The 13027-nt window shown below is 35.2% G+C and overlaps 1 protein-coding gene across 1 annotated transcript; it reads left to right on the top strand.

Annotated features, from left to right (window-relative positions):
* The first annotated feature begins 811 nt into the window (after window positions 1-811).
* LOC125060492 (protein hunchback) lies at window positions 812-4588 on the top strand. The gene is made up of 3 exons (XM_047665437.1): window positions 812-991; window positions 1638-1732; window positions 2176-4588. The coding sequence occupies exons 2-3, from the start codon at window positions 1640-1642 to the stop codon at window positions 3928-3930; spliced, it is 1848 nt and encodes a 615-aa protein (XP_047521393.1). The 5' UTR covers window positions 812-991; window positions 1638-1639; the 3' UTR covers window positions 3931-4588.
* Window positions 4589-13027: the final 8439 nt, after the last annotated feature.

The raw sequence follows: 13027 nt of genomic DNA, 5'->3' as shown, positions 1-13027 counted from the left end.
CGAACCCGGGGTAAGTTTCTTAATTTTATAGGTTACGGTTTTTATACATTAATATTAATCATGTACTAACTACACTACTATGCGTACAGTTCTAGACGGTGCCTTAATTATTTCGTAATCTAAAATAGAAAAGTAAGCTTCACCTTGTATTACAATTTTCAGTACTAACTTAACCTACTTGAGGTTGAATTCCTTTTTTAAACGCAACGTTGCTATTGGCTCATTCGACGCTTAAAAAGCTTGACGCCCCTTCACAGCCCCTGCCCTTTTAATCTTTTTATAGATCCCGTTTTTTATCAACGTTAAAAAGCTCGTAGGGGAATGAGTACATATCTACACTAACAATCAACTACATAACGTAATATCATACATACATATAAGCTATCAATTCCGTTATAAATACAATAGTTTTTATAACATACTTTCTAATAACAGTGCTCTAATTGTTTACGATAATTCCCAATCATAAAAGTGAAAGCGACATAATAGTTAATAAACAAACATAAAAATCGCATTACCGTATTAACTGAATAGGAAAACAATCTCATTTGCCTGCGTTCCCTTTTATAGGCAATAACACAAAACATCTAGATTTATAACAATAACGGCGCGCCCTGACTTATTTTTTTATTATTAATATCGCATAAACAATAACTTAATAACTTGATCCCCACCCACAGTAGCTCGTTTCGTATTGGTTCTGGTAAAAATAGGCTGTGGGGGTGAGAACGAGATAGATGTATCGCTGTCCTCATCTCGCACTAGAAAACTCGACGCCGTCTATGTAGAATACTTATCGATGTTTGGGGCATAAAAATTGACAGATTTTTTTCAGTTCATTGTGAGAAGTGGCTTAGATCACACGTATTCCTGACACTCCCGCGTTGACTTATCTTAAAAAGAATTGTCTATCGTAGTGTTTTATAGTGAAGTTACGGTTGGATGAAAACAATTTGTGTGTGTTTCATATTTGCTGTATTATAAGGGGAAGGTAAGGAACTGTTTTACTATTTTTAATATGTACGAGTGTGAATTATTAGAGTTTTAAGTATTTTAGGATAAATATCTAAAAATTTATAACAAAACAATTTATACAATACATAATTTAAATATGAGTAAGCAGTGAGAAAACGTGATCAAGCAATTTTCTATTTTTTACTACATTTTGCAATTTAAGCAAAACACAATTACATAATATAAGGTTGCGAAATTTCACCTACTTTTAATAATTATGCCTATACAATATTTACAATTCTAAGAATTGTAATATTTTTAATTGTTTATAATACTTATACATTTTTGTGTACAATACTTATTGTGATGTTTAGTAATAATGCATATCTACTGTAGGTAATGGAATACCCAGTGAGAATGTTTCTTGTCAATTAACTCGGTTCAAATGCTAGTACTATTACTACAATTGAGGTCATATAACATTGTAGGAATTCTATCCCTAAACCTATACCACTAGATGTAGGCCAGTATTAATATGATGACTCCAATCTTGTCTTAGCATCAGCAGGTATTATCGTAATACCTTAGTATGAAAAATGCTATCTATGAGCCGAACCATATATGTATAATAAGGATGGATTTATTGATTAAAAGTTTATTTATTTATATTTATTTGTTAACAGGTATGCTAAGTTGTGCTTCCCCCGCCGGCATGCCGCCAGCACCGCATGCGCATACATCTTCTTGGGGCAATATTTTACAACCGCCTCCTATCATTGTAAGTACGATGTTCCTATTCTTAGCTACAATATTTCTTGATATTTTTTTATAATAGCAATAAAATACATTTAACGCGGTTGCTTAAAATGGATGGAGCAACACAAAATTTTATTTCATTACAAAGGAAACCACGAAATTCTTTTAAAATAAACATTATCATTAGTAAAGGTTCTTCAAAAACGATCAACAAATGTTCTACATTGTTTTAAACGATAATTTTATGGCTATTTGTCAATTAATAACAAGTAATTAGTCACTTCAAAGAAAGGCCGATGTCGTTGAAATCAAATAAATGCGGCAGTTTTTAGATGCTTAATTAAGATCTCATTAGTTGTCAAGTGACCCGCATTATTTAATTACTCATAAGATAAGTAACTACATAAACAACTGGTAAGGAAATATAAAAATTATTTAGATCTCTAAAACATTCTTTTGTTTTAGAAATCAGAGCCAATGGAAGACGGAAGCTTCGCGAAGGAACAAACTAGCGGCTTCTACTCAGAAGGTTTTCACAGTGCATCACCTTCATCTTCAAGCAAGGATTCCAACGGACACTCACCAAGAAGTGTCGGAAGCGGCGGAGAGCCTGCATCATTCTACGACACCATGACACTCAAAGCGAAAGCTAATCTTGGTATGCATTTGGATGCCTATCGTAATGGACTGCCTTACAGTTTACTTACCCCCCCTGGTTTTGAGAATCGTGTTGCTGATGAACGCGGAGCGTCTCCAAGCTACGAAGCTTCGTATTCTCCAAGGACTTTACCTCACCCTGTCCATGTATCAACACCAATATCGAGAGCAGATGCTACTCCACCGAAATCACCAAGAACCCCTTCTTCGCCTGACAGAGACCATGAAAGAAAAACATTCGATCGCTTCCAAGATTCTGGCTTTGATGGTATGGGCCAAAATAAAAATGATGACGAGGGTAGAGAGGGTTCAGGATTCGAAGATGATTTCGATGATGAACCCGGCCTGCGAGTCCCCGCTGTTAACTCTCATGGTAAAGTAAAAACTTTCAAATGCAAACAGTGTGAATTTGTAGCCGTTACAAAACTGAGCTTCTGGGAACATAGTAAAGAGCACATTAAGCCTGAGAAAATGCTAACCTGCAGAAAATGCCCTTTTGTCACGGAATATAAGCATCATTTGGAATACCATATGCGGAATCACTTGGGGTCAAAACCCTTCCAATGTTCACAATGCTCTTATTCCTGTGTGAACAAATCCATGCTTAATTCACATCTGAAATCTCACTCAAATATTTACCAATACCGTTGCGCCGATTGTAACTATGCGACAAAATACTGTCACTCTCTGAAACTACATTTACGGAAATATAAACACAGTCCAGCTATGGTGCTAAATTTAGACGGGACGCCCAACCCTCTCCCAATAATCGACGTATACGGCACTCGTCGTGGGCCAAAACAAAAGCCATTAACGAAAATGTTCGAACAACAACCATGTAGTAACAGTCAGTCGCAACATCAACCGCCGACGCATTCTCTATTCGGCAATCATTTCCCCGTTAATTTACCATACCTACCACCACTACTACCTCCATCTTTTCTGTTCCCACCGAATAACAACTTTGAACAAAGAACTTCACCCAACTTGCCTGAACCTATGGAGATGAGACAGTCTATTTCACCACAGTCAATTCTACAACAGCGTTTGTCATATTCCGAACGCCCGTCGGAGAATAACACGTCTCCTCCGCCGGCGAAATCTCCGGCTACCTCTCCTCAGACGCCCACATCTCATACGAACACTCAAGCACAAGGAAACGGTGCTTTAGACCTAACTAACACTAAAACAAGTGAAGCAGGGTCCCCTCCGCCAGCAGAGCGCCCAACACCATTAACCCCTACCACGGCTTTGAAAAATCGTCGAAAAGGCCGCGCATTTAAGTTGCAACCGGCAGCCTTAAGACTTCAACATGAAGATAACAAAATGGAAGCTGAAGGATCAGATGCAGAATCAGAAGCTTCAAATGAAGTTCCATCGTCGTCCGCCAACAATGCGTATACCTGCCAGTATTGTGACATTACATTCGGCGATCTCACTATGCACACAATACATATGGGATTCCATGGATACAATGATCCCTTTATGTGTAACAAGTGTGGTGAGCGGAGCCCCGATCGCGTGGCATTTTTCATTCATCTCGGTCGAGCCCAACATGCCTAGCTCGTCAAAATGCCGTCTCCTCCCTAGTCAGTGCGTACTTGAGCTTTTGTGTATTTAAAGTAGGGCCGTAGAAATAAAAATATAAATTATGCTTATCTGTAACCAAAGACAACACTGTCCTATTGTAGATTAAATAGATATTTTGGAATGGGCTAGATTATAAGTAGTTGTAAAAAGGATTTGCCACAAATGTATAAACTATAGAATATAGTCATTTATATAACCATGTGTTAAAGTATAGTTTAATATTAATGTAAATTAGGTGAAAGTGACCAAACGTTTACGAAGACTGTGTCTCTTGATAAGTACAAATTGTAGTCACTTTGTGTGATTTTTCTTTAAGCTGTGTACAATGTTAACTACGGTAAAGTTACCTATTAGGATAACGTTAAAATTAACCAGAGTTTGGTTCGAAATTGTATTTTAACGTTACGTGTAAGTCTATCAGAGTGTAACTATTTATAGAAGAGATTTATTTTATTAATTTATTATTTAGTGTACGTTTCTATAAGTTGTTTCCTTAATATAATTGGTGTAAGTTCTGTTGAAGGCATGTTAGATTGTGTAAAGTTTAATTTTCTTTCACGGAAACCATTGTAACCTTTTGTATTTTATAGAAATATGTTGTGTGCTGGAAACAATAAAAATATCGATTTAATTTCAAGCATTTTATTTCAATCACTAAACGCTTTAAAAGCAGTGCGTGCGTGCGAGTCTCATCCATCAGGTCGTAGGTTCAATCCCCAGCTATGCACCAATGACTTACTATTTGCGCATTTAAAATTCGCTCGAACGGTGAAGGAAAACATCTTGAGGAAACCGGGTTGCCTGAAACCCAAAGTCGACGGCGTTTGTCAGGCACAGGAGGCTGATCACTTACTTGCCTATTAGATTGCCAGAAATCTGAGAGTCAGACCTAAAAAGGACCTGATTTTAAACGCTCTAAAAACCACCATTAAAACGTAAAATTTTCTATTTTAATTAATTACTCAAAATAGTCATTTATTTTAATAGTAAAAATTATGAAAAAGCTACCGCATACAATTAACCCAGTTATACTACGCTAGGGTCATAAATTAATTCTAGTTTTCGCTTACTTCAAGAGTATTAACCAAATTGGATTTAGACCTACTTTTAAGAACAAGACAGTAGCGGAACATTCTAAAAATAAAGTCTTTTGTTTCGTACTTTATTGTTTTGAAGTCTATTTTTTTAGAGAACAATAAAAATTTTATGTCACCGTTACGGGTAAAAACTGACGATGAATATTCATGAGGACTGATCGTTTTCCGATGTCTCGAACGTACTGAGAATATTAAAAAAATAACAGCATTGTTATAGCAAAAAGAGTTGTCACGGTCATAGACAAATTTTAAAATTTGTTTTACAATAGAGTTATCGAATGTTTGAAACTAGAATGGATTAGCAATACATTTTTTTAATTACTTTACGCATTTCCTAAGCATGCTGTTTGTATATAATGTAGATAGTTTACGCAGCAGGTGTGTTTGAATTCCAGATTTAAATCTCATAAAGAAGTGCCTCATTTCTTCTACAGATATTACAATATTGTATGTAATCGAACCCAAGCCTGAGTTATAGCAGACAGAAACGGTTTCAATCCTACTTTAAATTCATAAATTCTATTTATTGAACGTCAAACTTCTTAAGAAAATTATGAAACAATGTTTCTTTTATCACAATTTGATGTCGCATATTTGTTTATAAGAAAATAATAATTGATATTCTTTCTACTTCATTGTTACTTTTGACGTCCCAATATCATAAACAATACTAAGTTTATATATATCTGTCTATGTTTTTCTACTCGTGAAAAATCCAGGAGCGCTACAAACCTCTTAGTCTAAGAGTAAGATTCATAGACAAGACTAAGAGCTAAAGTAGGATTGTCGTATGTCAAACCTTATATCATTTGGCATTCGGATGTTTTGTGTATTGTTTTAGAAGCGTAATCAACACGAATTTCTCAAAGATAGTAGTTACGGTCCTTCACTGTTCGATCAATAAATTTATAACATAAAGTTATAGTTAGTTTTGTTTAAAGGATACAGGAGCAAGACAGGTACTATGACAAGTGCGGTAAACCGTATAGGTTGCCTGGAAGAGATCGTTCAAAAGCCGCCAGTTGCCCTCCTTCACATTTAATCATGTAAATTGTATTATATTTCTGCAAAGAAGTGTTAGTAAATAAATAAGTCCTACCGCTGAAATATGCGCACTGTACTCGTATGGAGATGTATGTGAACATTTCAAAGTAAAGTTTAAAAAAAATACATCATGGCATAAAAATAGTCTGTTGTAGTATTTTTATACTGTAAATCATTTCTCTTAAATAAATTCGAACTTAAACATGTGAATTGAGAATAGGCTTCGTTAAAAGCGCTAGATTGGGCGCTGTGTCAAATTTAGCGGATTTATAATTATTACACTAAAACTGACGGAAGCGCTGATACCGCATCAATCCATTCGCTTATTCCATAAGTTAATACATTGAAAAGTGATGAATCTGTGTATAATTTTATTCAACACTTGAATATCAGACAAACAATTTTAAGCGTTTCTCGACTCCCGTGTGATGTTTCTTAGCGATGACAGATTATAAATACCTCGTTATTGTCATTAAGTTCAATATGATGACAGTCAAAGGCAGCCAGGCACAATCAAATACTGGTTTTATTAATAAAATTACATTCATAAACATTTTCGTTAAATTTTCACGTTAAAAAATCTCTGTCTTAAAACAGCTCCTATCATGTGTAGGAGAGACACCTTACGCGATTGTTTTATGTAAAATAAAGCTGTACTAAAAAAAATGTACCTTACAGTTTTTTTTGAGTTTGACAAATACATACATACAAACACACTACAACGCAATTTTAATCTGTAGGTACCTACCTCTTGTAATAGGGCTAACTTTTCGCCTTATAATTACCATCTTGTGCGACTATATAACTGATATTTCTTTAAAGCCTGCCCTGCGATTCTGTAACTCACTTTTCGAACTCACACAGCGGTACGTAGCGTTTACGATTTGCCATTCTGAAAAGGTGGGAGCTTATAGTTTATTGTTTATCAGGATGCCAAATCATAAAATGACTGCTTCACGTCTGATTTGAGAGCGACCGCCGATGCGAAAACCGCTGTGTGAGTTCGAAAAGTGAGTTACAGAATTGCAGGGCTGTTCTTCGCCTGCATATATCGCCGAAGGAATCCTTGAAACTTCTCTACGGCATTTGCGATAGATCTTTACAATGTGGTCGTTTACTTGATTATCACTAACCAAAACCACATCTTCTATAATATATTTTACACATAATATATTGTTATTTTATTGTTCAAATGCACATTATATTTTAACAGTAAACTGTGAGATTCAATAATAAGTACTATTACAATATTTTTCTAATGTAGGTTTCATGAGGTCAGAAAAGGTGGATCAAATGCAGAATTTTTCTTCAATCAACATCTTATAAATACGGATCACAAATAAAACCTTTGCTAATTATTAAATCAGTGACGTTTAATTTCGTTGGGTCTTAATAAATTGAATAATCAGTAATAACCATTGTATTCAGATGAGTCTCTCGTTTTATTTTTTTTTATTTAAAAACGGTTTGACACTTTGACCTTTTGCCTTGATTGAAATTGTTGTACTGGTTTTCAAAAATAGCGTATAGTTAACTAGAATTATAATTCGATTTAGTTTTAATATTTTAATTACACTACGGCCCTTCATTATAATAATTAAGCGGTTATATGTATACAGCAAATATTGCTTAATAACTAAAAATTCATAATTTCTATCCTAATTGAGACGTAGGTAATTAAAAAAATATGATAAGCAGCATTTTATGGTTAAAATTTTTAATTTTTAAAATATAAATTACTTTTTTATAATTTTCAAAACGTTTAATTTTTATTACACCCTATTATGAATGGTTCGTTAATTTCTAGTGCCTTTTTTCGCTTATTATTTTCGTGCTATATGATAAACGTTTTTGTTCAGCCTACGTAAATTCATCAACAAAATGGTCATAAATGTTTAATGTTCAAAGTTCTTTTCAGATAGAATCACATTTAATTATATAAAGACATAGTATGAGACTTTATATATACGTATATTTAAATGAATACAAAATAATTAAATTAATTCCAAAAGTGCTGGTGACCCTGAGTTGGTGCTTTCCTAGCTCAACGAATAAGTACCGCAATACTGCGAAGACATACTGCTAGCATTAAAGGTTACGGGGACCAACTTTTTAAATTTATTATATTACTAGCCGTTTCGCGCCCGCTTTGCTGGACGAATTAAAATAAATTTTATGTTTCATTATTTTATTTTTTTTCATATTTTTATTATTCTTTTTTTTAACTTCCCGCTAAGAAAATTGAAATATTTCGAAAATCGAGTTTTTAACAGATGTTGACGTTTAGAGGTTCTAGGAAGCCTCTTTTGTTTTTAGTAGCGGGAAAAATTTATATAAAAGTAAAACAGAAATAAAAAAATTAAGGAACGTTGGAATTTAATAAATAATAGCCATAAACCATCTAGGAAAAATTTCGCATCGAATGGTGGTAGTTTCATGTCGATACGATCAGTGGTTTAGGCGTGATTGAGCCTCAAACGAAGACCATTTTCATTATATATATATAGATTAACACACAATAAATCTAAAAAAATATATAACATACCTATATAAGTCTCAACACAATCAACAAACCTTTTTTTATGTTTAATGTTAGCAAAATTTTATGTTCCTCTCTGGCGGTAGTTTTGATTTGCGTTCCTTAATCATAATGATAATAATTTATTTGCAAGAATATGGTTTATACCATATTCTTACTTCTTCTTACTTCAACCATAAGATTTTATAATCTTATGGTTGTACAATCTAAGCTCCGCATATTCAATCTAATTCTTGAAGCTGCCATTCATTAAACTGAGTTCTATCACTACTCCTTTAGCATGCAAAGTATCCTGCTATGGAATTCCTTCATATCAGACAAGTTCAGTCTTTAAGTTTATTTAAAAATCTCCTTTTTGATCATTGTTTTCTGCCCCGAGATTAGCTACTAATTTCATATATTAATTGTGAGTCAATTAACCTGTGGCAGAGCTTTTACATGTCTTATTATTATTATTATTTATATTTTTTTCTTTAGATTTTATTTTATTTTAGTTAATGTTGCATGTTATTTTTGGTATCCTTTTGTTAATTAATTATGCATTTCTTGTACTTTACCCTCTGTAGGTGATTCTTTTTTTATTGTTCCTTATTAGGATTGCCTAGATGATATCGCTTGTCAGCGATAAGGCCGCCAGTTGCCTAATAACTTATGTAACCTACTTACTTTTTGTTTTTTTTATATGTATAATTATGTGTTTTTTTACCGTCTTCAACTTTGTCAGTTAAGTTAATTTCAATAGAAAACTTCATTACGTTTTGTCTGGTGGTTCGTATCCATCGTAACGTGTCTGACATTTTTACTCCACCCAGGGTAAAATATAATGGTATTATTTAAAATTCAGTCTGGATTCTGAGTAAATGGTATACCCCATTACTGTATAAATATGTACCAGCTACTTCTTACTACCAGCTACTCTTTACTACCAGCTACTTCTTACTACCAGCTACTTCTTACTACCATCTACTTCTTACTACCAGCTACTTCTTACTACCAGATACTTCTTACTACCAGCTACTTCTTGCTACCAGCTAGTTCTTACTACCAGCTACTTCTTACTACCAGCTACTTCTTACTACCAGCTACTTCTTACTACCAGCTACTTCTTACTACCAGCTACTTCTTACTACTTCTTACTACCAGCTACTTCTTACTACTAGCTACTCTTTGCTACCTGCTAGTTCTTACTACCAGCTACTTCTTACTACCAGCTACTTCTTACTACCAGCTACTTCTTGCTACCAGCTACTTCTTACTACCAGCTACTCCTTGCTACCTGCTAGCTCTTACTACCAGCTACTTCTTGCTACCAGCTACTTCTTGCTACCAGCTACTTCTTACTACCAGCTACTTCTTGCTACCAGCTACTTCTTACTACCAGCTACTTCTTACTACTAGCTACTTCTTACTACTAGCTAATCCTTGCTACCTGCTAGTTCTTACTACCAGCTACTTCTTACTACCAGCTACTTCTTACTACCAGCTACTTCTTGCTACCAGCTACTTCTTGCTACCAGCTACTTCTTACTACCAGCTACTCCTTGCTACCTGCTAGCTCTTACTACCAGCTACTTCTTACTACCAGCTACTTCTTACTACCAGCTACTCCTTGCTACCTGCTAGTTCTTACTACCAGCTACTTCTTACTACCAGCTACTTCTTGCTACCAGCTACTTCTTATTACCAGCTACTCCTTGCTACCTGCTAGCTCTTACTACCAGCTACTTCTTACTACCAGCTACTTCTTACTACCAGCTACTTCTTGCTACCAGCTACTTCTTACTACCAGCTACTTCTTGCTACCAGCTACTTCTTACTTCCAGCTACTTCTTACTACTAGCTACTTCTTACTACTAGCTAATCCTTGCTACCTGCTAGTTCTTACTACCAGCTACTTCTTACTACCAGCTACTTCTTACTACTAGCTACTCCTTGCTACCTGCTAGTTCTTACTACCAGCTACTTCTTACTACCAGCTACTTCTTGCTACCAGCTACTTCTTACTACTTCTTACTACCAGCTACTTCTTACTACCAGCTACTTCTTACTACCAGCTACTTCTTACTACCAGCTACTTCTTACTACCAGCTACTTCTTACTACCAGCTACTCCTTGCTACCTGCTAGTTCTTGCTACCAGCTACTTCTTACTACTTCTTACTACCAGCTACTTCTTACTACCAGCTACTTCTTACTACTAGCTACTCCTTGCTACCTGCTAGTTCTTACTACCAGCTACTTCTTGCTACCAGCTACTTCTTACTACCAGCTACTCCTTGCTACCTGCTAGTTCTTGCTACCAGCTACTTCTTACTACTTCTTACTACCAGCTACTTCTTACTACCAGCTACTTCTTACTACCAGCTACTTCTTACTACTAGCTACTCCTTACTACCAGCTACTTCTTACTACCAGCTACTTCTTACTACCAGCTACTTCTTACTACCAGCTACTTCTTACTACCAGCTACTTCTTACTACCAGCTACTTCTTACTACCAGCTACTTCTTACTACCAGCTACTTCTTACTACCAGCTACTTCTTACTACTAGCTACTCCTTGCTACCTGCTAGTTCTTACTACCAGCTACTTCTTACTACCAGCTACTTCTTACTACTTCTTACTACCAGCTACTTCTTACTACTTCTTACTACCAGCTACTTCTTACTACCAGCTACTTCTTACTACCAGCTACTTCTTACTACCAGCTACTTCTTACTACCAGCTACTTCTTACTACCAGCTACTTCTTACTACCAGCTACTTCTTACTACCAGCTACTTCTTACTACCAGCTACTTCTTACTACCAGCTACTTCTTACTACCAGCTACTTCTTACTACCAGCTACTTCTTACTACCAGCTACTTCTTACTACCAGCTACTTCTTACTACCAGCTACTTCTTACTACCAGCTACTTCTTACTACCAGCTACTTCTTACTACCAGCTACTTCTTGCTACCAGCTACTTCTTACTACCAGCTACTTCTTACTACCAGCTACTCCTTGCTACCTGCTAGTTCTTACTACCAGCTACTTCTTACTACCAGCTACTCCTTACTACCAGCTACTTCTTACTACTAGCTACTCCTTGCTACCTGCTAGTTCTTGCTACCAGCTACTTCTTACTACCAGCTACTTCTTACTACTAGCTACTCCTTGCTACCTGCTAGTTCTTATTACCAGCTACTTCTTACTACCAGCTACTCCTTGCTACCAGCTACTTCTTACTACCAGCTACTTCTTACTACATATATGCCTTTTTATAGCATTAAAGGTACAATATCACAGAGACCAAACTTTGTAATTTTGTTTTAATTTATTTGCCACGTACTGGTTAAGAATATTGTAAATAGTGTATATTTGTGTGTTGGAAATAAATATTTATGTTAATTTAAGTCCATGTTCTAATTCGTATGACGAGCGCTTGACTTGAGCGCAGCCAAATGTGTCAAACTTCATACACATAAAATCGTTAAAAGCTAGATTTACGTTTTATTGACGTCTTTACTCCTTACTGTTATAGTTAAATATTGTTTTCGCAACGCGGAATAAGAATTACGCATTGACAATCGAAAAGACCATAATTCTTACAAAGGACTATTCGCGTAAAAAATTGACTATCATAATTCATCAAGAGGCGGCGCCAAAAATACCGATTAGAACACAAATGATCACTAATTTGCGATTTTTCACACACACCCACGAAATAAATGGCTTTAAAAAGAGACGATCAATCAATTCGCTAAAAAACTTTAAGATCCACAAGAAATTCTAAATTTTAAACGTTTTTCATTAGACAACAAATTTATGTTCAAAAACATCAATATCAAAACAATTAATGTTCGATATACAGTGTGTCAAATTATTCCTATTCTATTACCGAAATGTTTTACATTATCAGTCTCATGACTTTATGAATAATAGCGTAATTTTTAATACTAAAACGTGTATTAACAAATCAGTTTTATAACTGTGTTTTAACTTTGTAGGTAGACACCATTTGGTCTTGAATCTTGATCTATCAAATTATATTTATTATGCTATGAAAATCGATACATGAGTGATTTAATTTAAACCGTCTTCCACATAAAATGGAATCGTAGAAAGGTGCAGCCACAATATTCCAGCAGTTAACTGGACAAAATTTTTTTTAGCTTTCTTTTAGATCTACGGCAGCGTTGCCATACGTATACGTATTTTTTAATGAAAATTAATTGCCCCGCGCGGGACAGACTTTTTCCCGCTTTTTGGGGTTAACTCAATCGTCACTCAAGACACCACTGCCATGCACAGAGATGGCATCAGCTCTTCCAACAGTTACCAAAAAAAGATAGCAGGAATATGTTTAAACTACTATCTTTCATATTAGGTATCGCAGCATCAAACTGCTT

Source organism: Pieris napi, chromosome 21, assembly GCF_905475465.1.
Source record: "Pieris napi chromosome 21, ilPieNapi1.2, whole genome shotgun sequence".
NCBI lineage: Eukaryota > Metazoa > Arthropoda > Insecta > Lepidoptera > Pieridae > Pieris > Pieris napi.
The sequence above is the reverse complement of the archived record's forward strand: the minus strand, read 5'-3'. Positions and strand labels throughout refer to the sequence as shown.

Excerpts from the sequence above, each read along its gene's own strand:
- LOC125060492 (XM_047665437.1), top strand. The coding sequence starts at position 1,640 with ATGCTAAGTTGTGCTTCCCCCGCCGGCATGCCGCCAGCACCGCATGCG. Across the intron at positions 1,733-2,175 it reads TACAACCGCCTCCTATCATT|AAATCAGAGCCAATGGAAGA; the intron begins GTAAGTACGATG and ends CTTTTGTTTTAG.